Genomic DNA, 24,991 nt, shown 5'->3' with positions numbered 1-24,991 from the left:
ATAAATACCCTGACTCCTCAAAACTTGTCCCAACAATCAGCAGCCATGGACTCCTCTAAGCAGCTGCCTAGCACTCTGAAAATTAAAATAAATGATGCTCACAAAGCAGGAGAAGACTATAAGAAGATAGCAAAGCTTTTTCAGGTAGCTGTTTCCTCAGTTCATAATGTAATTAAGAAATGGCAGTCAACAGGAACGGTGGAGATCAAGTTGAGGTCTGGAAGACCAAGAAAGCTTTCCGAGAGAACTGCTCATAGGATTGCCAGAAAGGCAAATCAAAACCCATGTTTGATTGCAAAAGACCTTCAGGAAGATTTAACTGACTCTGGAGTGGTGATGCGTTGTTCTACTGTGCAGCGACACCTGCACAAATATGACCTTCATGGAAGAGTCATCAGAAGAAAACCTTTCCTGCATCCTCACCACAAAATTCAGCATCAGAAGTTTGCAAAGGAACATCTAAACAAGCCTGATGCATTTTGGAAACAAGTCCTGTGGACTGATGAAGTTAAAATAGAACTTTTTGGCCACAATGATCAATGGTATGTTTGGAGAAAAAAGGGTGCAGAATTCATTAAAAGAACACCTCTCCAACTGTTAAGCACGGGGGTGGATCGATCATGCTTTGGGCTTGTGTTGCAGCCGGTGGCACGGGGAACATTTCACTGGTAGAGGGAAGAATGAATTCAATTAAATACCAGCCAGCAAATTCTGGAAGCAAACATCACACCATCTGTAAAACAGCTGAAGATGAAAAGAGGATGGCTTCTACAACAGGATAATTATCCTAAACACACCTCAAAATCCACAATGGACTACCTCAAGAGGCGCAAGCTAAAGGTTTTGCCATGGCCCTCACAGTCCCCCGACATTAACATCATCGAAAATCTGTGTGGATAGACCTCAAAAGAGCAGTGCATGCAAGACGGCCCGAGAATCACACAGAACTAGAAGTCTTTTGCCAGGAAAAATGGGCAAAAATCCCCCAAACAGGAATTGAAAGACTCTTAGTTGGCTACAGAAAGTGTTTACAAGCTGTGATACTTATCAAAGGCAGTGTTACTGGCCATGTAGGGTGCCCAAACTTTTGCTTCAGGCCCTTTTCCATTTTTGTTATTTTGAAACTGTAAAAGATGGAAATTAAAAAGTTTTCTTGCTTAAAATATTAAAGAAATATGTCATCTTTAACTTTACGCCTTTTGGAAATCAGGTCATCTTTTACTCGCTTGGCTATTCACAGTAACAGAAATTTTGACTGGGTTGCCCAATCTTTTGCATGCCACTGTATATGTATATGCCTAATTTTCATTCAGCAATACATGAATACCCATAAATTCAGCCAAACCACACAGCATTTGCCCAGGGCCAAGGTGCAAAACACAGTGCCAACAGTCATACTTAGAATAAGGCACATATAAGACAGCAGTAAACATACAGTCCCACAAAAAAAATCTATATAGTGTGTGTATGGTTGAATGAAAATTCGGCTTGAACTTGAACTAAAGATTAACTTGCAGTTTGAGTCGGTGGTAAGAAAGGCAAATGCAATGTTAGCATTCATTCCAAGAGGACTAGAATATAAAGGCAAAGATGTAATGCTGAGGCTTTATAAGGCTTGGGCCCAACCACTTTTGGAGTGCACTGAGCAATTTTTGGCCCCATATTTAAAAAAGGATGTGCTGACATTGGAGAGGATACAGAAGATATTCATGAGAATGAAAAGGTTAAAGTATGAGGAGTGTTTGATGGCTCTGGGTCTGTACTCACAGGAGTTTAGAATAATGAGGGGGGAAACTCATTGAAACCTACTGAATATTGTAAGACCTGATAGAGTGAATGTGAAAAGGATGTTTCCAATAGTGGGAGAGCCTAGGACCAGAGGGCACAGTTTCAGAATGGAATGATGTCACTTTAGAAGAGAGATGAAGAGGAATTTCTTGAGCCAGAGTGTGGTGAATCTAAGGAACTCAGTGCCACAGATGGTTGTGGAGGCCAAGTCATTCGATATATTGAAAGTGGAGGTTGATAAGTTCTTGATTAGTAGGAGCGTCAAAGGTTATGGAGAGAAGGAAGGAGAATAGGGTTGAGAGGGATAATAAATCAGCCAAGATCGAAGGACAGGGCAGACACAATAAGGCAAATGGCCTGACTCTGCTCCTGTGTTTTATGGTCTTATGGATAAAGACGGTAGATTCCTTTCTTGATAAATATCAGCGAACCAGAAGGGTTTTCATGCCAATCCAATAATTCTGTGGTCACGGTCCTGATGCCAACTGCTGTGATGCGATTTGAACTGGCATCTGGATCAGTAGTCCGTGTGATTAGGTACTGGAGAAGTAGCAACTCTACCTCCTGTAAAATGTGGAATTGACTGAATGCTGAGCCTGCCTTCATTAAGTTTAGATGCAGGGATGTTGTCTCCCTACAAATAGACCAGCCCAGGTGGAGTTTGGATAACAGTGGGACTTCACTCCCTCAGCTGTAGCAGGGATGTCCCGGCCTTCAGCTCTGTCTTTCGAAGAGCTGATTTTTAAAAACTCGCTGGTTTGGACTCCATCTTCAGCAATATAATATTGAGTGTTAACATCAGCTTGAGGAATAGCACCTCATCTTCTGACTTGGCACGTCACAGCCTCCCAGAACGAATGGGTCTATTTTGGTCACATGTACCGAGATGCAGTGAAAAGCTTTTGTTTGTGTGCCATCCAGACAAATCGTTCTGTCCATAAGACCATCAAGGTTGTATAAAATGAAAAGCAATGACAGGATGTAGTTACAGAGAAGGTGCAATGCAAATACACAATAGTTTGCACGCTGAGAGGGTGGGGTGTTGATGTTTTACTTTGAACGGGTTAGCAGGTTCCATGGTTTACTTTGTTTCGTGGCTGTCTGTGGAGAAGACAAATCTCAGGGTTGAATAGTACATTGATAATCAATGTACTTTGAATCCTTTGAATCCAATAGGATGCAAGGTAGATCAAGAGATCGAGTTAATTTTGATTGTACAAATTCAACGTCATCAATAATTCCAGCCTTGTAGCTCATATTTCCAGCATTTTGTTCTCATTTCCTAGTATTCCAGATTTCATTCGTCTCCTGCTTTGTTGTTTTCCCCACATTTAACCCTTCCTCAGCCAGCACCACTGCTACTCAATCCTTTACCTTTTCCAAGTCTCCGTGCTGTCAGAATCAGAATCATATTTATTATCAGTGTCATGTGTTCTGAAATTTGTTGTTTTGCAGCAAAATTACTAAGTTATGTTTAAAAAAAAAGTGTAAAAGATGAATAATAAGGGTAGTATTTGTGGACCATTCAGAAATCTGACGGCAGAAGGGAAGAAGCTGTTCCTAAAGTGTGCCCTCACCCAGTCCTGAAGAAGGGTCTTGACCTGAAACATATTTCCATCAAAGCTGCCCAGCTGTGCTGAGTTCCTCCAGCATTTTGTTTGTGTTACTTTGGATTTCCAGCACTTCTTGTGTTCATGATTTTTCACTCTCCCTGTTTGTTTTTACTTCTAAGCCAAAACTTGTTCAGATTTATCGAACATAGAACAGTACAGTACTGTTCTGGCCCACCAATTCTGAACTGACCAATTACATTTTTTTTTAAAATCCACTCCACGATCAATATAACTCTTTCATCCCGCACAGCCCATAACGCTCCATTTTTCTTACATCCTTGTGCCTATCTCGGAATCTTCAAAATTTCCCTATTGTATCAGCCAGTACAGCCACCCCCAGCGATTTATTCCAGGCACCCACCACTCTGTGTAAAACTCTGTGTGTATATATTAAAAAAAACTGCCTTCGACATCTCCAGTAAACTTCTGAAGAAAGGTCATTGACCTCAGGCTGTTCCCTCTGTGGATGCTGTCTGACCTGCTGAGTAATGTTGTTTTCAGGTTTCCAACATTTGTAGTATTTTACGTCAAGAGTTACTGGAAATGCTACACACTGCAATAACTGGATAAGTTACAGCCACAGCCTTTGAATCTTGTCCAATTTGTCATGAGGGAGTTTTCTTCGTTGAAGTATAAAACACACCAGCGATCCAGGTTCAATTCTAGTAAGGGGCTTGTACATTCTTCCTGTGACCATGCGTGGTTCCCCTGGGTGCTCCCGTTTCCTCCGGCATTCCAAAGACATGCGGTTAATTGGTCACACGGGCGATGGGGGCCTGTTGGATCGGAATGACCTGTCACCGTGCTGTATCTCCAAATAATAGTATTTTGTATGTGAGGGAACCGGGGAGGTTTTGCAGAGATGCGGGTTCTGTGGGGGAGGGAACACAGTTCCGACTGGTACTGTGCTGGAAGGGTATGCGGGGAAGGTGGATTGGGTCGAGGGACAGAGGAGAAAAAGGGTTTGTGTTGAAGTGTGCCCCTCTAGACTTGGATTATACAGGGGGAGTGTTGCAGGAACAAGTCCCACCATTCACTAGATGTTTGCTTCACAGGCAGATTTAAACCTGTAATTTATGTGTAGAGTAGAATAAAAGGTGCCTTATGTCTGGGCACCGATCGAAAGAAAAACTTAAAAATCTCTTTTCTAGTTGTGTGTCTCAGTCAGAGAAGTAATTGGGTGAAGTTTGTTAGCTGCTGTTGAGTTGGGATAGGTGGTGACAATTTGTGCATGGCAAGCTCCCACAAACCAGTGTGATTATGACTGGACAGTGACTTTACTGATCTAAGCTACAGTATAAATCTTACACAGGGTTAACTCCCTTCACTATATAGTTGTGGAATTTTTATGTTGAATTCGAGCCTTGGACGTTTTTACTGGGAACTGGCCAATATTCAATGGACAGAGGATAAAATACATTACCTCAATGCCATTGGTGGGATCTTCCTGTGTAAGTCTGGCTGCCGTGTTTCCTATGTTGTGACAGTAGCCACACTGTAAGAGGCTCATCAGCTGTAGAGCACCTGGAGTCAACCTGGAACTGTAAATACCTGTGGTTTACGGGTCGGAGACTATCTTGTTAGCCAGAATTTCAGTCAGATGGAAACCTCTCAGTTAGAGCTGCCTCGGACTTGCGGGAACACATTGGCTTTCCAAACCACTCCTGTACCACATTCAGTTCGACTACATGGGCAGTGCCTGAGCCTCTGTGGCTGAAAGAAGATGGCACCAGCACTCTCTGTCGGTAAATCCACCTTTCCTCAAGGCTTCCACAGTCACTGGTGCTTGGAGGCACCGTGGCCCGATCTTGTGACAGGACCTGGAGATGGGTGCTGGTGGTGAGAAGGTGGTCCTTCATAGCCGTTAGTCTCAACACCGAGCTGATGCTCGTCTGATCGACAGAGAAGCACTCTGTGGTTAGGGTGGTGATCTCTGATTTCCCTATTGACACGGGCCCTGTGCTAACTCGCTGGGAGAGGCTGGGTAAGGTATTGAGTCAATGGTCTAACCCCCTTCAGTGACGTACCGCAGGTGAGCAGATCGTTCTCCTTTTGATTTTTGTTCCCTTCCCCCTCTGGAGGAAGAGGGGGTAGTCTGAATCAGAATCAGGGTTAGTATCACTGGCAGTTGTGAAAATTGTTCTGTTGCAGCAGTAGTACATTGCAATAAAATAATAAAAATAACCATAAAGTACAAGAAGCAATATATATTTAAAAAGAAAATTGAAGTAAGGGGTGCAAAAGAGGGAGAATACTGAGGTAGCGTTTATGGTTCATTTTCCACTTGGAAATCTGATAGCAGAGGGGAAGAAGCTGTTCCTGAAATGTTGATTGTGTGTCTTCAGGCTCCTGTGCCACCTCCTTGATGTTAGCAATGAGAAGAGGGTAAGTCCTGGGTGATGGGGGTCCTTAATGGTGGATGCTGCCTTTTTGAGGCATCACCCTTTGAAAGTGTCCGGGATACTCGGGAGGCTAGTGCCTACGATGGAACTGGCAGAGTTTACAACTTACAAAATAGAAAAGGACTTTACCTGGTCCCGGTGTTACAGCCATGGCAGTGATTAAACATCTTAATCATTATTCTTGGCTGTTCTAGATTGGCAGCTGTGTTTCATGTTGTGCAGAAAAGCCTGATAGCATGGACCACCAGCCTCAAGGATAGCTTCTATACCAGTGGTTTCTTTCCCCTTCCTTTCCAGTCCTAATGAAGCATCAACTGTTCATTCCTCTCCATGCACACTGCCTGACCTGCTAAGTTCCTCCAGCATTTTGTGTGTGTTATCCTGTTCCACTCTTATCAGACTCTTGGTCTGACCTCTTGTACAAGAAGATGGACTCAACTTTACAACCTCCCTTGCATCCTATTGTCTGTCTGCACTGCACTTTCTCTATAGTTGTAACACTTTACTCTGCACTGTTATCGTTTTACCTTGTTCTACCTCAATGCACTGTGTAACAATTTGATCTGTATGAGGAGTATGCAAGACATGCTTTTCACTGTGTCTTGGTGCATGTGACAATAGTAAACCAATCCCAATAGTGAAGTCGCTATAGAAACTCACGTCTTTTGTATTTGCTACTGGGGGTGTACTCCCCTTCACATCGTAAGAATAAATTTCAACATTTGGCCAAATTCTGACCCACATCTGCTGATATTCCTCACAATGGCACTATTCTGTTCCTGCCCATGGGGAAACATTTTTATCAAGGTTAAGACTAATATAGGTGGTATTGTGTTATTAAGTCGTATTAAGTGGGATTTTGAGCAGTTGGGTAAGTGGGCTGAGGAACAGCAAGTAGAGTTTAATTCAAATTAATACAAGTTGCTGTATTTTGGGAAGTCAAACCAGGATAGGATGTTCACAATGAACAGCAGAGCCCTGTGCAGTGTTGTAGAACAGAGGCCCCGAGGAATGCAAACAAATGGTTCCCCTGGAAGTGGTGTTGCAGGTGGAGTGATAAAGGTGGTATTTGGCATGCTGCTTTTCATTGGTCAGGCCACTAAGTATAGGAGTTGGGACTGTCTGCACTGAACTTTCTCTGTAACTGTCACACTTTGTTCTGCATTCTTTTATTGTTTTCCCTTGTACTACCTCAAATTATTGTTGTATTGAGATGGTCTGTATGGATGACATGCAGAACTCGTTTTTCACCGTGCCTTGGTGCACGTGACAATAATAAGCCAATTTACCAATTTGATGTTGCAGTTGGACAGGATGGTGGTGAGGCTACATTAGCAGGAGTATTGTGTAGTTTTGGTCGCCCTGATATGCAAAAGATGCTGTTAAGCTGGAAAGAGTGCAGGAAAGATTTATGAGAACATTACCAGGACTTGAGGGCCTAAGTTATAGGGAGAGGTTCAGAAGGCTAAGACTTTATTCCTTGGAGTATAGGAGTCTGAGATGCGATCTTAAGAGGGGGAGGGGACAGAACAAACACTATATTGCAGAGAGGTGGGAGAGGGGTGACGTGTTGCCAAAAAGCCAGAATCCATCACTGAGGACCCCCACTATTTGGGACATGTGATTTTCTCATTACTACTATCAGGGAGGAGGTACAGAAGCCTGAAGACCCAAACTCAATATTTTGGGTACAGCTTCTTCCCCTCCGCCATCAGATTTCAGAATGGTTCATGACCCTTACCTTGCTAATCCTCTTTTCCACTATTATTAACTTTTGTAACTTACAGTAATTTGTAATGCTTGCACTGTACTACTGCCACAAAACAACAAAGTTCACAACTTGTGTCAGTGACAGTTAACCTGATTCTGAATGTGTCGAAATTTTGATTCGGAGCAAGAAGGCTGCGGGTGAACGGCTAAGGATTTCTGGAGTGAAGGCAGTTTTACTACTCGGGGTAAAAGAGAGGCAAGACTGCGCAGGTGCGTGACGTCAGCCAGTAGAGTGGGAAAAGTTTAAAAAGAAGACTGCCATATCCAGCAGGCAACTTTCGGAGCGGGCAGCGGAATGAGAGGGTAGCAGAGTGCTAGGGCTTTGGCTCAACAGGCTTAGGTGGAAACGGGACGAGGCGAGGTAGGTTTACCTGTGTTAATTGTGGAAAGGAAGTAGTATGTGTGCGAGGCCGGATTTCTGTGCTCGGTGTCAGATGTGGAAGGTCCTGGAGTCTCCCAGCCTCCCGGACGGCCATATCTGCACCTGGTGTGTCGAGCTGCAGTTAACCAATTTCCCCCGGGATCAATAAAGTATGACTATGTCTATGACTATAATAGACCGCGTTAGGGAACTGGAGATGCAGCTCAATGGCCTTCGTCTGGTCAGGGAGAGTGAGGAGGTGATAGAAAGGAGTTGTAGGCAGGTGGTCACACCGGGGCCACGGGAGACAGACAAGTGGGTCACAGTCAAGAGGGGGAAGAGGAAGACAATAGACAATAGGTGCAGGAGTAGGCCATTCTGCCCTTGGAGCCAGCACCACCATTCACTGTGATCATGGCTGATCATCCACAATCAGTACCCTTTTTCTGCCTTCTCCCCATATCCCTTCACTCTACCATCTTTAAGAGCTCTATTTAACTCTTTCTTGAAAGCATCCAGAGAATTGACCTCCACTGCTTTCTGAGGCAGAGCATTCCACAGATCCACAACCCTCTGGGTGAAAAAGTTTTTCCTCATTCTAAATGGCCTACCCCTTATTCTCAAACTGTGGCCTTTGGTTCTGGACTCCCCCAACATCGGGAACATGTTTCCTGCCTCTAGCGTGTCCAATCCCGTAATAATCTTATATGTTTCAATCAGATCCCCTCTCATCCTTCTAAATTCCAGAGTACACAAGCCCAGTCGCTCCAACCTTTCAACATATGACAGTCCCACCATCCCGAGAATTAACCTCGTGAACCTACGCCGCCCTCCCTCAATAGCAAGAATATCCTTCCTCAAATTTGGAGACCAAAACTGTACACAGTACTCCAGGTGTGGTCTCACCAGGGCCCTGTACAACTGCAGAAGGACCTCTTTGCTCCTATACTCAACTCCCCTTGTAATGAAGGTCAACATGCCATTAGCTTTCTTCACTGCCTGCTGTACCTGCATGCTTACTTTCAGTGACTGATGAACAAGGACACCTAGATCTCGTTGTTCTTCCCTTTTCTTAACTTGACACCATTCAAATAGTAATCTGCCTTCCTGTTCTTGCCACCAAAGTGGATAACCTCACATTTATCCACATTAAACTGCATCTGCCCACTCACCCAACCTGTCCAAGTCATCCTGCATTATCTCAACATCCTCCGCACATTTCACACTGCCACCCAGCTTTGTGTCATCTGCAAATTTGCTAATGTTACTTTTAATCCCTTCATCTAAATCATTAATGTATATTGTAAATAGCTGCGGTCCCAGCCCCGAGCCTTGTGGTACCCCACTAGTCACCTCCTGCCATTCTGAAAAGGACCCATTAATCCCTACTCTTTGTTTCCTGTCTGCCAACCAATTTTCTATCCATGTCAGTACCCTACCCCCAATACCATGTGCTCTAATTTTGCCCACTAATCTCCTATGTGGGACCTTATCAAAGACTTTCTGAAAGTCCAGGTACACTACATCCACTGGCTCTCCCTTGTCCATTTTTATAGTTACATCCTCAAAAAAATTCCAGAAGATTAGTCAAGCATGATTTCCCCTTCGTAAATCCATGCTGACTCGGACCGATCCTGTTACTGCTATCGAAATGTGCTGCTATTTCATCCTTTATAATTGACTCCAGCATCTTCCCCACCACTGATGTCAGGCTAACTGGTCTATAATTGCTTGTTTTCTCTCTCCCTCCTTTCTTAAAAAGTGGGATAACATTAGCTACCCTCCAATCCGCAGGAACTGATCGTGAATCTATAGAACATTGGAAAATAATTACCAGTGCGTCCACGATTTCTAGAGCCACCTCCTTAAGTACCCTGGGGTGCAGACCATCAGGCCCTAGGGATGTATCAGCCTTTAGTCCCATCAGTCTATCGAACACCATTTTCTGCCTAATATGAATCTCCTTCAGTTCCTCCATTACCTTCGGTCCTCCAGCCACTATTACATCTGGGAGATTGTTTGTGTCTTCCCTAGTGAAGACAGATCCAAAGTACCTGTTCAACTCATCTGCCATTTCCTTGTTCCCCATTATAAATTCACCTGTTTCTGTCTTCAAGGGCCCAACTTTGGTCTTAACTAATTTTTTCCTCTTCACATACCTAAAGAAGCTTTTACTATCCTCCTTTATATTCTTGGCTAGCTTGCCTTCGTATCTCATCTTTTCTCCCCGTATTGCCTTTTTAGTTATCCTCTGTTGCTCTTTAAAAGTTTCCCAATCCTCTGGCTTCCCACTCATCTTTGCTACGTTATACTTCTTCACTTTTATTTTTATAAGAGTCAGGTGCTAGAGAGTACCCCTGTGGCTGTACCCCTTGACAATAAGTACTCCTGTTTGAGTACTTTTCAGGGGGACACCCTACCTGGGGGAAGCAACAGTGGCTGTGCCTCTGGCACAGAGTCTGGCCCTGTGTCTCAGGAGGGTAGGGAAAGGAAGAAGAAGGCAGTAGTGATAGGGGACTTTATAGTTAGGGGGTCAGACAGGCGATTCTGTGGACGCAAGAAAGAAACTCGGATGGTAGTTTGCCTCCCAGTTGCCAGGGTCCGGGATGTCTCAGATCGCATCCTGAAGTGGGAGGGAGAACAGCCAGAGGTCGTGGTACATATTGGTACCAATGACAAAGGTAGGAAAAGGGAAGAGGTCCTGAAAAAAGACTACAGGGAGTTAGGAAGGAAGTTGCGAAGCAGGACCTCAAAGGTAGTAATCTCGGGATTACTGCCTGTGCCATGTGACAGTGAGAGTAGGAATAGAATGAGGTGGAGGATAAATGTGTGGCTGAGGGATTGGAGTGGGGGCAGGGATTCAGATTTCTGGATCATTGGGACCTCTTTTGGGGCAGGAGTGACCTGTACAAAAAGGACGGGTTGCACTTAAATCCCAGGGGGACCGATATTCTGGCGGGGAGGTTTGCTAAGGCTACAGGGGAGAGTTTAAACTAGAATTGTTGGGGGATGGGAACCGAACTGAAGAGATGGAGGAAGAGGTGGTTGGCTCACAAATAGAGAAAGCTTGTAGACAGTGCGATAGGGAGGATAGGTGGGTGATAGAGAAGGGACGCGCTCAGACCGATGATTTGAGATGTGTCCATTTTAACGCAAGGAGTATTGTAAACAAAGCGGATGAGCTTAGAGCGTGGATCAATACTTGGAGCTATGAAGTAGTGGCCATTACAGAGACTTGGATGACTCAGGGACAGGAATTGTTACTTCAAGTGCCAGGTTTTAGATGTTTCAGAAAGGACAGGGAGGGAGGCAAAAGAGGTGGGGGAGTGGCACTGTTGATCAGAGATAGTGTCATGGCTGCAGAAAAGGTGGACGCCATGGAAGGGTTGTCTACAGAGTCTCTGTGGGTGGAGGTTGGGAACAGGAAGGGGTCAATAACTTTACTGGGTGTTTTTTATAGGCCACCCATTAGTAACAGGGATATTGAGGAGCAGATAGGGAAACAGATCCTGGAAAGGTGTAATAATAACAGAGTTGTCGTGATGGGAGATTTTAATTTCCTAAATATCGATTGGCATCTCCGTAGAGCAAGGGGTTTTGATGGGGTGGAGTTTGTTAGGTGTGTTCAGGAAGGTTTCTTGACACAATGTTATACAGCTGAGCCTACAAGATTGTACTTGATTTGTTATTGGGAAATGAAACTGGTCAGGTGTCAGATCTCTCAGTGGGAGAGCATTTTGGAGATAGTGATCACAATTCTATCTCCTTTACTACAGCATTGGAGAGGGATAGGAACAGACAAGTTAGAAAAGCGTTTAATTGGAGTAAGGGGAATCATGAGGCTATCAGGCAGGAAATTGGAAGCTTAAATTGGGAACAGATGTTCTTAGGGAAAAGTACGGAAGAAATGTGGGAAATGTTCAGGGGATATTTGTGTGGAGTTCTGCATAGGTACGTTCCAATGAGACAGGGAAGTTATGGTAGGGTGCAGGAACCGTGGTGTACAAAGGCTGTAATAATTCTGGTCAAGAAGAAAAGAAAAGCTTACAAAAGGTTCAGAGAGCTAGGTAATGTTAGAGATCTAGAAGATTATAAGGCTAACTGGAAGGAGCTTAAGAAGGAAATTAGGAGAGCTAGAAGGGGCCATGATAAGGCCTTGGCGGGCAGGATTAAGGAAAACCTCAAGGCATTCTACAGGTATGTGAAGAGCAAGAGCATAAGACGTGAAAGAATAGGACCTATCAAGTGTGATATTGGGAAAGTATGTATGGAATGGAGGAAATAGCAGAGGTATTTAATGAATACTTTACTTCAGTGTTCACTGTGGAAAAGGATCTTGGTGATTGTAGTGATGACTTGCAGCGGACTGAAAAGCTTGAGCATGTAGATGTTAAGAAAGAGGATGTGCTGGAGCTTTTGGAAAGCATCAAGTTCGGTAAGTCGCTAGGACTGGATGAGCTGTACCCCAGGCTACTGTGAGAGGCGAGGGAGGAGATTGCTGACCTTTGCATCATCATTAGGGACAGGAGAGGTTCCAGAGGATTGGAGGGTTGCAGATGTTGTTCCTTTATTCAAGAATTGAGTGGAGATAGCCCAGGAAATTATAGACCAGTGAGTCTTACTTCAGTGGTTGATAAGTTGATGGAGAAGATCCTGAGAGGCAGGATTTATGGACATTTGGAGAGGTATAATATGATTAGGAATAGGCAGCATGGTTTTGTCAAGGGCAGGTCGTGCCTTATGAGCCTGATTGAATTTTTTGAGGATGTGACTAAACACAGTGATGAAGGTAGAGAGCAGTAGATGTAGTGTATATGGATTTCAGCAAGGTATTTGATAAGGTACCCATGCAAGGCTTATTGAGAAAGTAAGGAGGTATGGGATCCAAGGGGACATTGCTTTGTGGATCCAGAACTGGCTTGCCCACAGAAGGCAAAGAGTGGTTGTAGATGGGTCATTTTCTGCATGGAGGTCGGTGACCAGTGGAGTGCCTTGGGGATCTGTTCTGGGACCCTGACTCTTCGTGATTTTTATAAATTTCCTTGGATGAGGAGGTGGAGGGATGGATTAGTAAGTTTGCTGATGACACAAAGGTTAATCGTGGAATTGAATTTAGGAGCCGAGAGGTAATGTTGCAGCTATATAGGACCCTGGTCAGACCCCACTTGGAGTACTGTGCTCAGTTCTGGTCGCCTCACTACAGGAAGGATGTGGAAGCCATAGAAAGGGTGCAGAGGAGATTTACAAGGATGTTCCCTGGATTGGGGAGCATGCCTTATGAATACAGGTTGAGTGAACTCTGCCTTTTCTCCTTGGAGCGACGGAGGATTAGAGGTGTATAAGATGATGAGAGGCATTGATCATGTGGATAGTCAGAGGCTTTTTCCCAGGGCTAAATTGGTTGCCACAAGAGGACACAGGTTTAAGGTGCTGGGGAGTAGGTACAGAGGAGATGTCAGGAGTAAGTTTTTTTCACAGAGAGTGGTGAGTGCGTGGAATGGGCTGCCGGCAATGCTGGTGGAGGCAGATACGATAGGGTCTTTTAGGAGACTTTAGGATAGGTACATGGAGCTTAGCAAAATAGAGGGCTATGGGTAAGCCTAGTAATTTCTAAGGTAGGGACATGTTTGGCACAACTTTGTGGGCCAAAGGGCCTGTATTGTGCTATAGGTTTTCTATGTTTCTATGAAATTGTCCCTTTGACAATTATCTCAAATCTTCCCAACGCACTTGGTGGTTGCTTGAAGGACAAGTATGGTTGTCACGTAGAGAACACGGCAATTGATTTGTGCACAGCTGTGCTGCAGTGTGATTATAACAAGATGAGCTTTATTTGTTTTATGGTATAAATTGTGGGTTTAATGTTGGGCAGGGCATGCACAGGTAAAGCAGTAAACACCAGATCCTGGTAACTAACACTCGTTGGCAGGGAATGATAATCTGCTTTTTCATTGCCTGCTTTTGGAGGAAGATTATAAATAGAAGAGATTCTGCAGATGCTGGAAATTCAGGGAAAGACACAAAGGAAGATTTTCTGTTCTTCCTTAAAGCTCCGCTTTACAAATGGCTGCATGTGTTAAAACAGCCTTTCTGTTAATCATTTCCCCCACGAGATTCTCTGTAACCAGTACTGTACCACGTCACAAGAACCAATGTGAAACAAAGAAAATCGCCAGTGCAGTTCGATTTATCCTGGATGGTCTGACGAGATTATGTTGTTGAATCCTTTGTCGGCCCATTGACTATTCTTTTATTCCTTTAGGTATCAGGAGAACCACTGCTAAATAAACAGAACACAAAACCAATTGAACTGTTAGGCAAACGAGAACAAAATTTAGGAGTTGTCACAAGGACAACTTCAGCAGTTCTTAAAGGCACATCTTTATTGTGGGAATTGTAGCTGGAATCTTTCTTGTTCCCTTTGCAGTTCCAGAGAGGCTGGAGATACTGGGTGTTGTTCTAATCGGAGGACAGAAGGGTAAGGGAAGATTTATAAGTGGTCTTCAAGCTGTTGAGGGATTTTGCTGGATTGAGGAGGAAGAGTATTTCCTCTGGCAGGAGGTTCAGTGGTCAGAGGACACTGGCTGAAGGAGGTCGCCTAGAGAACTAGAAGGGCCTTGTGTAAAAAAGCAGCATCACTGAGGACCCTCATTGTCCAGGACATACGAGACATCCTCTTCTCATTATTACCAATTGGGAAGGAGTGCAGGAGCCTGAAGACCCACACTCAATATTTTAGGAACAGCTTCTTCCCCACCCCACTGCCATCAGATTTCTGAATGGTCCATGAAGCCAACCTTGCTATTGCTCACTTGCATTATTTATTTATCTATGTATTGACTGATTGTAACTTGTAGTCATTTTTATGTCTTTCACTGTTCTGCTGCCTCAAAACATCATGTTTCATGACATATGTTAGTGATAATAAGCCCTGATTCTGATTCTGTGTGGGTACTTGGTAGTCGGTGGAGACTTTGTGTCTGAAGGACCTGTTTTAATGCTGTGACTCTGAAACTTCACAGAGAAGGGCCGAGGGCAAAAATCGAGCGGTAAAGGGGAACTGCACGCATGTGACTGAGAAAGGAACAGGAGGTACTGACTGGGGTTAGGAGAAGGCCATGGTGGGGCAGAAACTGGCAGAAGGCTGGGGGTCTAAATGGCTTGTGGTGTTGAATACTGTAGTGAAATGTTTTGTGTCCACCACTGTCATAACCATTTGTGTCTGCCTGCTGTGTCGGTGAGTTCCACAGTTCAACAGCAAGATGCTCAGTGTCTATACCCTCTTTCAGCTTCCATTTATTCCTGGGGTTGCTGCTTCAAGCCCTTACTCATTGCCCCTGGTAGTCTGTGTGGTGAAAGTGCTCCTTGCTCTTTTGAAAGGCCTAGATAGAGTGGGCATGGAGACAATGTTTCCAATCGTGTGAGAGACTAGGATCAGACAACACAGCCTCCGAATAGAAAGATGTCCTGTTAGAACAGAAGTAATGAGGAATTTCTTTAGCCAGAGGGTGATAAATCTGTGGAATTCATTGCAACAGATGGCTGTAAAAGCCAAATCATTGGATGTATTTAAAGCGGAAGTTGATAGGTTCTTGATTAGTATCAGACGTTACTGAGAGAAAGCAGGAGAATGGGGTTGAGAGGCAAAATAAATCCGCTATGATCCAATGATGGAGAAGAAATGATGGGCTGAATGGCCTTATTCTGCTCATGTGACTTATGTTTTATGTCTTCCTTCACAGTAGTGTGGGCACTGGAACTGGAAGCATGGCGGACGTGGAACTGACCCACCAACCGCTTCAGAGTCCCGGTATCCGTCTGGGACAGGAGACCACTGGCATCAGCACCTTGGAACCAGGGCAGAAACCACCCAACTCTCCCTCTGGCAAACTCGTCCCCATCAAGGTTCAGATGCTGGATGACACCCAGGAGGTGCACGAAGTTCCGGTAAGGTTAAACACTCAAACCCTCCCCTCAGGGAGTGGGACTCATGTTCCTGCCCCTCCTCTTCATTGCCAAGTTGTGCCGAATATTTCTTGATGCGTTGCTATGTCCTGCTGGGTTGTGGAGCATTCTGAAGCTGCCCCTTGTTGCTGGCTGCTTTCCGCGGGTCTTTGTGTGCTGCCTGTCTTGAAGAAGTGAGCGGTTGTTTGCATTTCAACTTGTCAACAAGACATTAACAGTGTTATCTGTGTTACATTCCCAAGAAGGCTTCTTGGAGTAGGAAGGTGAAGGTGTGGATGCCAATATGACCACAAGAAGTAGAACAGTGGAGCACCACCCCCTAGTCCCCCAGCAGCTGTCCTATGGTTCACGTTGCAGTCTTGTGGAACCATTTTGATTTACTGTTGTGTCTTTCGGTATTGGAGATACTGATCTCTTGCTGTGGTTAGTTGCAATCTATAATTGTCTTTTTCTCCCCTCAGTGAGACTGTTCATTGTTAGGCTGTAGGAGGCACAGTGTCCCTGGTTGCCCTTGAGGAGATGGTTGGGAGCTGCCCTCTTGAACCTTTGCAGTCCTTCTGGTGAAGGTGCTGATGGAGTGGGATTTCCACGAGACTTTCCAGCAATGAGGGAGGAATGTTGATGTATTCCCTAGCCAGCAAGGTGTGTAACTGGGAGGGGAGCCTGCAGTTCTCCTGTCGTCCCTAGTGACAGAGGCTGTGGATTTGGTCTGGAGTAACTCAGAAATCTTTGCAGTATTTTGTAGTGCACTTTCCTCTTGGACTTCTGTACCCAAAGGTGCTGGAGGCTCAGCAGCTGAATGTATCCAAACAGATGTTGGAAGATTTTTGGTATTAAGGGTATCTAGGAATATTTTTCATAGAAGTGGTGCTTAGTGAGTGATGGAGCAAGGACATGGGGCCAGTATCCTGCTACTTCAGTTTTACCAGAAGTGAGAATCGTTAGAAAATAAACTCAAAGGTTTGTAAATGGCAGAAGGACAGGGAGCAGCAGGGAAGGTTTGTGTCAAAGCGCAGGTGAGAGGAGAATGAAATGGTGGGTTTTGAAGGTTAGTAGTAGATGGCAGATCTGGGGAAGACATAAATACGAGGAGGTAGGTAAAGTGTGAAGTTACCAGAAGAGGTGATAGGATGGAGAACATGCTGGAACTGAGAATCACAAACTGGATTAGATGCTTATCTGAAATTGATGAATCTGATCGTGAATCCAGTTCTCTACTTCCACTTCACAAAGATAGCTAAGCAAGCACTTGAATCACTAAGGACCAAGTGCTGGTACAGGGAGTTAATGTAAATAGCAGCTTCATGAACATATTGGACGTGGTCTGTGAGGGGCCATTCTCTGTGAGCATCTTGAAGAAGGGGCCATAGTTATTAGTGTTGGTTTGTTATTGTCACAACTACAGAGGTACAGTGAAAAGCTGGTCTCCCATACTGTTCAAACAGATCTATTCATTACAACAGGGCATTGATATAGAATAAGGTAAAACAATAACAATACAAAATAAAGTGCAACAGCAATATAGAAAGTGCAGTTCTGGCAGACAATAAAAGGTGCAAGGCCATAACAAGGTAGATTGTGACGTAAAAATCTATCTTGTTGTATTGGGGAACCATTCAATAGTCTTTTAACTGTGGGATGGAAGTTGTTGAGTCCGGTGGTGTGCACTTTTAGGCCTTTGTATCTTTTGCCCGATAGGAGAGAGAATGTCTGGAGTAGGCAGGGTCTTTGATTATGCCACAAGAGGTATAGACAGAGTCCATGGAGGGGAGGCTGGTTTCTGTAGTTAAGTGATCATTTAAAAGTGAAGTACGCAGGAAGTACTCGCAGAGAGAGGGAAGTATCTGGAATTCTCTACCTTTTTCAAGGGTTGTGACGTTTGTACCATTATGTATATTTAAAGAAGTAGATAGAATGTAGAACTGCTTAAACTAGTGACTAATGCCCAGATAAACTAATCCCTTCTGCCTGCACGTTATACATATCCTCCATTCTCCACACATTTACGTACCTATCTAAAAGCCTCATAAACACCTCTGTTGTATCCGGCTCTATCACCACCCCTGGCGGTGCATTCCACCCCCCTACCACTTTCTGTGTGGGGAAAACGTGCCCATACATCTCCTTTGAACTTGCCTCTTCTCACGCTAAGTGCGTGCCTTCTAGTGTTAAGCATTTTGATTCTATGAGAAACATGGCCTTTAGAAGATGGTGGGGGAGCTGCCCTCTAGAACTGCTGCAGTCCTTCAGGTGGAGGTACTGGTGTGGTGGGAGTTCCAGGAGACATCTCAGTGATGACGGAGGAATGTTGATTCGTGCCTCTTATAATGTTATAAACCTCTATCAGATCTCTCCTCAGCCTCCGGAGGAAACAGTCCAGGTTTGTCTAGCATCTCCTTGTATAGCATGCCCTCTAATCAAAGTGGCATCCCAATAAAGCCTCTCCAAAGCCTCCACGTTCTCCCTGCAATGGAGAAACCAGATATGAATACAATACTCCAGACACAGTCTAACCAGAGTTTATAAAGCAGCAACAGAACTTTATAACTCTTGAACTCAGCACTTCAACTAATAAAGGCAAGTACAAGTTTTTGAAAGATCCCATGAGAGTTATGGGAACTGGCACAAAAGAGAACTGTTGGGGAGCTGGAATGAGGGAGGTGGGCAAGTTGTGGTTTGCAGAATATTGGCCAAACCAAGACCAGGTAGGGAAGGAAGGAGAGCTTCAATTATTTGTGTGGTTTGAGCTTAGTTCTATTTACGAGTTGTCTCTATGGAGCGTCGTTCAACATCTGTAATAGCCTGCCATGCTAGAGGTGTTGGGAACAAAAACCACCATCTTGGGGAAAGACAGGTTTTAGAGAGCATCTTGTTTGAATTTCAGGGGTTGGGATCTAGTCTGCCAGTGGGGTAGGGGAGGGTTGGGATTATATCTGGAAACTTTCAAGAGGTTGGAATCTTGAGATTCAGACAGGTGGAAAATTACAGGTAAAGATGAAATTAGCGAATTGTCCATACTCTGGAAAATTCTCTAACCTTGTATCTCCATCTGAAATGGTTGAATTAATTGGTGGCTAGTTTATTTTGCTACCAAAGTACAGTGCAAGTCTTTGTTTTGCATGTCATCCATTCAGATAATGTCACACATCAGTACATTGAGGTGGTACAAGGGAAAACAGAGACTGAATATAGCATGAAGTGTGACAGTTGCAGAGGACGTGCAGTGCAGGCAGGCAGCGAGGTGCAAGGGCCACGATGAGGTGGACTGTGAGGTCGAAAGTCCATCAATATTTGGGTGAGGGGGCATCTGTGGAGTGTGAAACATCATTAATGATTGAGGGGTCAGTGACGACCCATCACGGCAGTGGAGAGTGACTGGTTTCCCAGCTTGGACCTCGTGCTGTGGGACCTTAAACATGCTCCTTAACCTGTCACATTCTACACCACTCCACTCCCACCGTGGGCATTCTTTCCTCTCCCCTCTCCCCTCTCCCATCAGCAGAAGATGCAAAAGCCTGAAAGCATGTAGAAACAGGTTCAAGGACCCTGCTGTTATCAGAAAAATGAATGGTTCCCCAGTACAATAAGTTGGACTTTTGACCTCTAAATCTTGCAACTTGTGTCTGCCTGCACTGCACTTTCTCTGTAGCTGTCCACTTTATTCTGCGCTTTGTTATTGCTTTATCCTTTTTTGCATTCTATTATTCTAATTTTTACTACCTCAAAGTATTGTGATGAATTGATCTGAAGGGACAGCATGCAATACAAGATTTTCACTGTACCTTGGTAAATTTCGAAGTAAATTTATTATTAAAGTACTATATATATGCAGTATGTTAACATATACTACCTTGAGAATCATTTTCTTGCAGGCATTTACATGGGGGGAACAAAGAAATACAGCAATAAAATTTTATACTTTATTGTCGCCAAACAATTGATACTAGAGTGTACAATCATCACAGCGATACTTGATTCTGCTCTTTGTGCTCCCTGGATTACAAATCAATAGTAAATATTAAAAATTTAAATTATAATTAATAAATAGAAAATAGAAAAGGGAAAGTAAGGTAGTACAAAAAAACCGAGAGGCAGGTCCGAATATTTACTATTATTTACAATAGAAAAACTTTATGTGGACAAAGTACACTTGATAATAATAATACAATTTACACTGAAAAGCACAACTCCTCCAACAGCTGGTTTAGAAACAGGATTTACAGATCTTTCATCTTGCAACCTGGGACTAATTGAAATCCCAGTAGTGATAAGTCAGTGCAATGTAGCCCGCAGCCCTTGGCTAGACACAAGGTATTTATTACGTCTGGAATGTGTGGCAGAGAAGTGGGTGGTGGGAAAACCTGTTCGGTAAGGTGGATGCCTGTGTTCTACAATGGTTGGAGATAGGCTGCTGTTGGGAACTCTGTGGAGAAACAGGAAGCTAGAAACTGTGGGGAGAAGTTATTTGTGGCTCAGGAGATGTGTTTATGGGGTTATTTCTCTGTTGTAATGTCACAGTCATAGTCATACTTTATTGATCCCGGGGGAAATTGGTAGTGCTGGGGCAGCCACTGTAATACTAGATTAATCGTAGATCCTGAAGTGGGCATAGTGGTGATAACAGTACTGGGAACTGTTTCTAGGTGCTTTTGAACTGTGATTTGTCCTGGGGCTCTTCAGCTGCTCAGGCAGTGCTGGAGGTTTATTGGCACTGAGGAAGTGCTGCACTGTAGGCTGAACATCTTCAGGCTGAATAGTCAAACTGAAGCCCCAAGTAGACCTCACAGACCCACACAATGCTGCCGGAACTCGGCAGGTCGGGCAGCATCTATGGAGGGGAATGACAGTTGATGTTCCAGGCTGAGACTATTCATCGGGGCTAGAAAGGAAGGGGGCAGAAGCCATAATAGGAAGGTGGTGGGAAGGAGTAGAAGCTGGCTCGTGATGGCTGAGACAAGGTGAGGGGGACGGTGGGTGGCTGGGGGAGGGGAGATGATGCGAGAAGCTGGGAGGAGATGGCTGGAAAGGGTAAATGGCTGAAGAGGAAGGAATCTGATGGGAGATGACAATGGGCCATGGAGAACTGGGGAACGGAAAGGAGGAAGGTGTGGATGATGGGCAGGTCGTGACGGTGCGGGAGAGGAAGAGGAATGGTACCAGAATGTGGTTTAGAGGAGCAACACCACCTATTTCAACCAGCGTGAATGACTTCACTCGCCGAACCTCTGAATTGATTTCACAGTCTACAGAGTCATTGTCACGGACTCAGCCACTCATGTTCTCAGTATTATCTATTAATTTATTTTTCTTTTCTGCACAGTTCTTTCTTTTTTTAAATCTTTTTATTAGTTTTCAAGTTCATAAACATAATAACAATAGTGATATAAAGAGATTGGAATTACATTATTGGTAGTAAACATATACAAGAGAAACTACAAATAGTGCAAGTGTAATAGACTTCCAAACTCTTAATATAATTAATCACGAAGGGAAAAGAAATAAAAAGAAAAGGATATCACAAAGAAAAAAACCCCCAAAACCAAAAAATAACAAACAGAACAAAACAGGGGTGAACCAATATATTAGATCAAATACATTCATTAATGTCGTCAACTCCGCTCCGCTATTCATATATTCTAAGTTAATAAAAAGGATTCGGAAAAGGTCAAACTACATCATATGAAAATGTTGAATAAATGGCTTCCAAGTCTCTTCAAATTTAACCGAGGGATCAAAAATGACGCTTCTGAGTTTTTCTAAATTTAAACATGATATAGTTTGGGATGCACAGTTTGTTTTCGTTTTCACATTGGTCATTTGTCGGACTTTGTCTGTTTATAGCTTTTCATAAAATCTTATTGAATTTCTTTTTTTCTCTCTAAATGCCTACAAGTAAATGAATGTCAAGGTAGTACAAGGTAACAAATGTGTACTTTGGTAATAAGTTTTACTTGATGTTGATGGCATGAACATAATTTCTCTGACTTCCAGTAACCACTCTCCTCTGTTTTCTCCCCCTCCCACCATCTTTGTTTTTCCTCATTCTGCTGGGCCTTGCAGCCCTTCTCTTACCTTCAGAAGCCCCTCTCACTTGGATTCACCTATCACCCTTCAGCTTGTGATCCTCCCCTCCGCACCCAGCTTTTAGTGCTGGCTTCTGCCCTCTTCCTTTCCAGAACTGTTGAAGGGACTCAGCTTGAAGTGTCTCCCCTTCATTTCCCTCAATAGATGCTGCCTGGCTTGCATTTTGTGCGTGTATGTTGCCCCTCACCACCGACTGGCTTTGTGCTCACACCACCTCTCACCAAATCTTTCAGCGGTGTTCACAAAGAGCAGATCCTTTGGTCAGCCCCACCCTACTCCGCTGGCACACTCCCTTGGATTAGCCTTCCCGACAGTTCCCCACTAGGCTCCAATGGGAGCTTGCAATAGCGTTTCGTCCAAAACCCCTCCTTTCATAATTGGAAACGGACAAGATCCATCAAAGATATTTCCGTAGTAGTAATTTTGTGGCTTAACTTGAAAAGCTAAATTTGGACTCCCAGTTCATGCCCTGGGAGTTTGAGTGCACTCAATTCAGAGCCTGGTGTTCCCAAGACACCCCTTAATTTAAAGTTTAACATTGAAGTACAGTGGAAGGGACTAGCTGGCTTGCTGCCAATGCCGTTTGATTTGTGGACCACGATTCCACTGCTTTGAGGTTATTTTCATGTCTGCTTCCAGCTCCCTTTGTCTTGATTTAATTTTCTATTTCGGTGGCCTCAGCTAGTAGGGGTGCTGCCTCACCACTCTAGTGACCTGGATTCGATCCTGCCCTCCCTCGCGGTCCGTGTGGAGTTTTCACAATCTCCAGTGATGGCGGTCTGGCCCCATCTGCTAACCGAGCCATTGGCCAGGCGGTGGCACCTGCACCGGACTTTGAGGCCAGTGGTCTCGGGTTCGAATCCGGCCGGCTCCTTGCATGCTTTCCATCTGTGCTTGGTTGCGTGGCGAGCTAGCAACTCGGCCTCGTAAAAAAAAAACCGAGAAACGCAACAGAAATGGCACGGTTGCCACCCAATGTGCCACAAGGTGCAGAGAGGTAACTAAGCCATAAAAGTGAAGGTGAAAATTCAAACAGGCCTGAGGTGAGAAGATTGTAACAGATGGGGTGCTCTGTCCTGTGAGACTCTGCCCCATAAATTAAAGGTTTCAAAATTGCAGCTTTGATTGTGGAATTTGTCAAAATGCCAAGAATGAAAATCTCCAATAGAAAAGACATTTTTAGAAATCAGAACCTACAGGGTGGTGTTGGATAACTATCTTAAGGTCAGCCATTAGTTTGGGTGTGTAGTTAGAGTGGTTGGCAGTTTTTAATTATAAGCGGTGTTAAACATATCGGTTGGAAGTCATTCTCTGTCGTAGGGACGTCCTGAGAGAAAGGTTTGTGTTCACTTGGTGACTTGCAGAAGCTGGAATGAGGAGGTGTGACAGGGTGTGTAAGAGAATAAACGAGGGGAGAACAGTCAGCTTGGCAGCAGATGAAGTGAAGTGAAGCATGACGAGATGGCGTCAGAAACTGAACCTACAGTTGCCAACACTGGAATCCTCTCCCTGTCCCTCTCAATCTCCCCGCTCTCCAACTTTAAGACCCTCTGTAAAGTCTGCTGGCTAAGTGAAGCTGTTGCTGACTCGTCATAACACATAGAACAGTACAGCACAGGAAAAGGCCCTTTAGCTCATGAAGTTGTGCAGGATTACTAATTAAATATCTAACTAAACTAATCCTTCCTCCCTACACAATGCCACGTCCCTCCATTTTCTGCAGGTTCGAACGCCTGTCTAAGATCCTCTTAAATAGTTCTGTTATAGTTGCCTTCACTACTACCTCTGGTGACGCATTCCAGGCACCCAACATGCTCTGTTTTTTAAAAAAAAAGACTTACCCTCCAAATCTCCTTTGGACTTTCCCCCACTGACTTTAAGTGCATGCTCTTTAGTATTAACAGCTGGCCATTGGTGTAGTGGCATCCACACCGGGCATCAAGGTGAGCGGTCCTGGGTTTGATTCCGACCGGCACCGTGCACGCTGGGTTGAGATCGAGCTAGCAACTCGGCCTCGTGAAAAGCAGACAAATGTTACAGAACAGCAATGTTGCCTCCTGTTGCTCCACAAGGTGCAGAGAGGAACAGCAATCTTTGGTATTAGACATTTTGACCCTGGGGGAAAAGGACACCAGCTGTCTACTCTATAACTATGTTTATACATAGTTGTATAAACCGCTATCAAGTCTCCCCCTTAGCCTCTGGTGCTCTAGAGAAAACAGCAATATTTGTACAACCTCTCCTTGTAGGTTCGATCTGCCCTTTGACATCTCTTGAATGGCACGCAAAAAGCTGGAGGAAGTCAATGGGTCAGGCAGCACCTATTGGACAGTCGACATCTTAGACCTGAAACTTCAGCTCTTCATTTCCCTCCGCAGATGCTGCCTGACCTGCTGAGTTCCTCCAGCCTCTTGTTTGTTGCTCCGGATTCCAGCGCCTGCAGTCCCTTGTGTCCCTACTTTGCCAACAACTTTTGGGCAAGGCTAGCTTGGAAACAGTGCAAAATCCATTAACAGTGGGTGATGTAACCCCTGGGATTGGTGGAAGGGGTAATGAGAATGAAGAGTATACTTCTGACTTGGGAAAACAAAATTAGAAAGTATTGTTGCCCAGGCAGGATGCATTTGGGGTTAATGACAGGTTCCAGCTCTGATGAGAGGTTGGTACTCCCAAGAGAAAGAATTACTTTTGTCGTACAAGTCCATAAGTGGAAGGGGCAGTGGTAGCAAATGGAGGCTAATGGGTGGTGTTGTGGATGACAACTACCATTGAGGCAATCATTTAGGTTGCCCCCATTATAAGAAGATTTTGGGCTTTTGGGAGGGTGCAGAAGATGTTTAACAGGATGCTACCTAGATTAAGGCAGAGGTAAGACTTATCGTGGGACAAACAGAGGACACCTCTTTATAAGGAGAGGTTGGACCAACTTGGGGTAGATTTCTGTGGAGTGGAAGAGGCTGAGGGCAGACCTGATAGAGGTTTATTTGTTCATGAGAAGCATAAACAGA

The 24,991-nt window shown here is 44.4% G+C and overlaps 1 protein-coding gene across 6 annotated transcripts in view; it reads left to right on the top strand.

Annotated features, from left to right (window-relative positions):
* The window catches only part of farp1 (FERM, RhoGEF (ARHGEF) and pleckstrin domain protein 1 (chondrocyte-derived)), a 278,773-nt gene that overhangs the window by 25,233 nt on the left and 228,549 nt on the right, over positions 1–24,991 (top strand). For 4 of the 6 annotated variants that reach the window (XM_063048411.1, XM_063048414.1, XM_063048412.1 and 1 more), the window contains exon 2: positions 15,677–15,881. In XM_063048411.1, coding sequence (XP_062904481.1) covers positions 15,702–15,881 — 180 coding nt within the window. In that variant the 5' untranslated portion in view covers positions 15,677–15,701. The remainder of the gene's footprint in view (positions 1–15,676; positions 15,882–24,991) is intronic. The other 2 variants (XM_063048415.1, XM_063048416.1) reach the window with 1 other exon arrangement.

This window comes from Mobula hypostoma, chromosome 5 (assembly GCF_963921235.1).
Source record: "Mobula hypostoma chromosome 5, sMobHyp1.1, whole genome shotgun sequence".
NCBI lineage: Eukaryota > Metazoa > Chordata > Chondrichthyes > Myliobatiformes > Myliobatidae > Mobula > Mobula hypostoma.
This window is presented reverse-complemented; position numbering and strand designations above follow the sequence as displayed.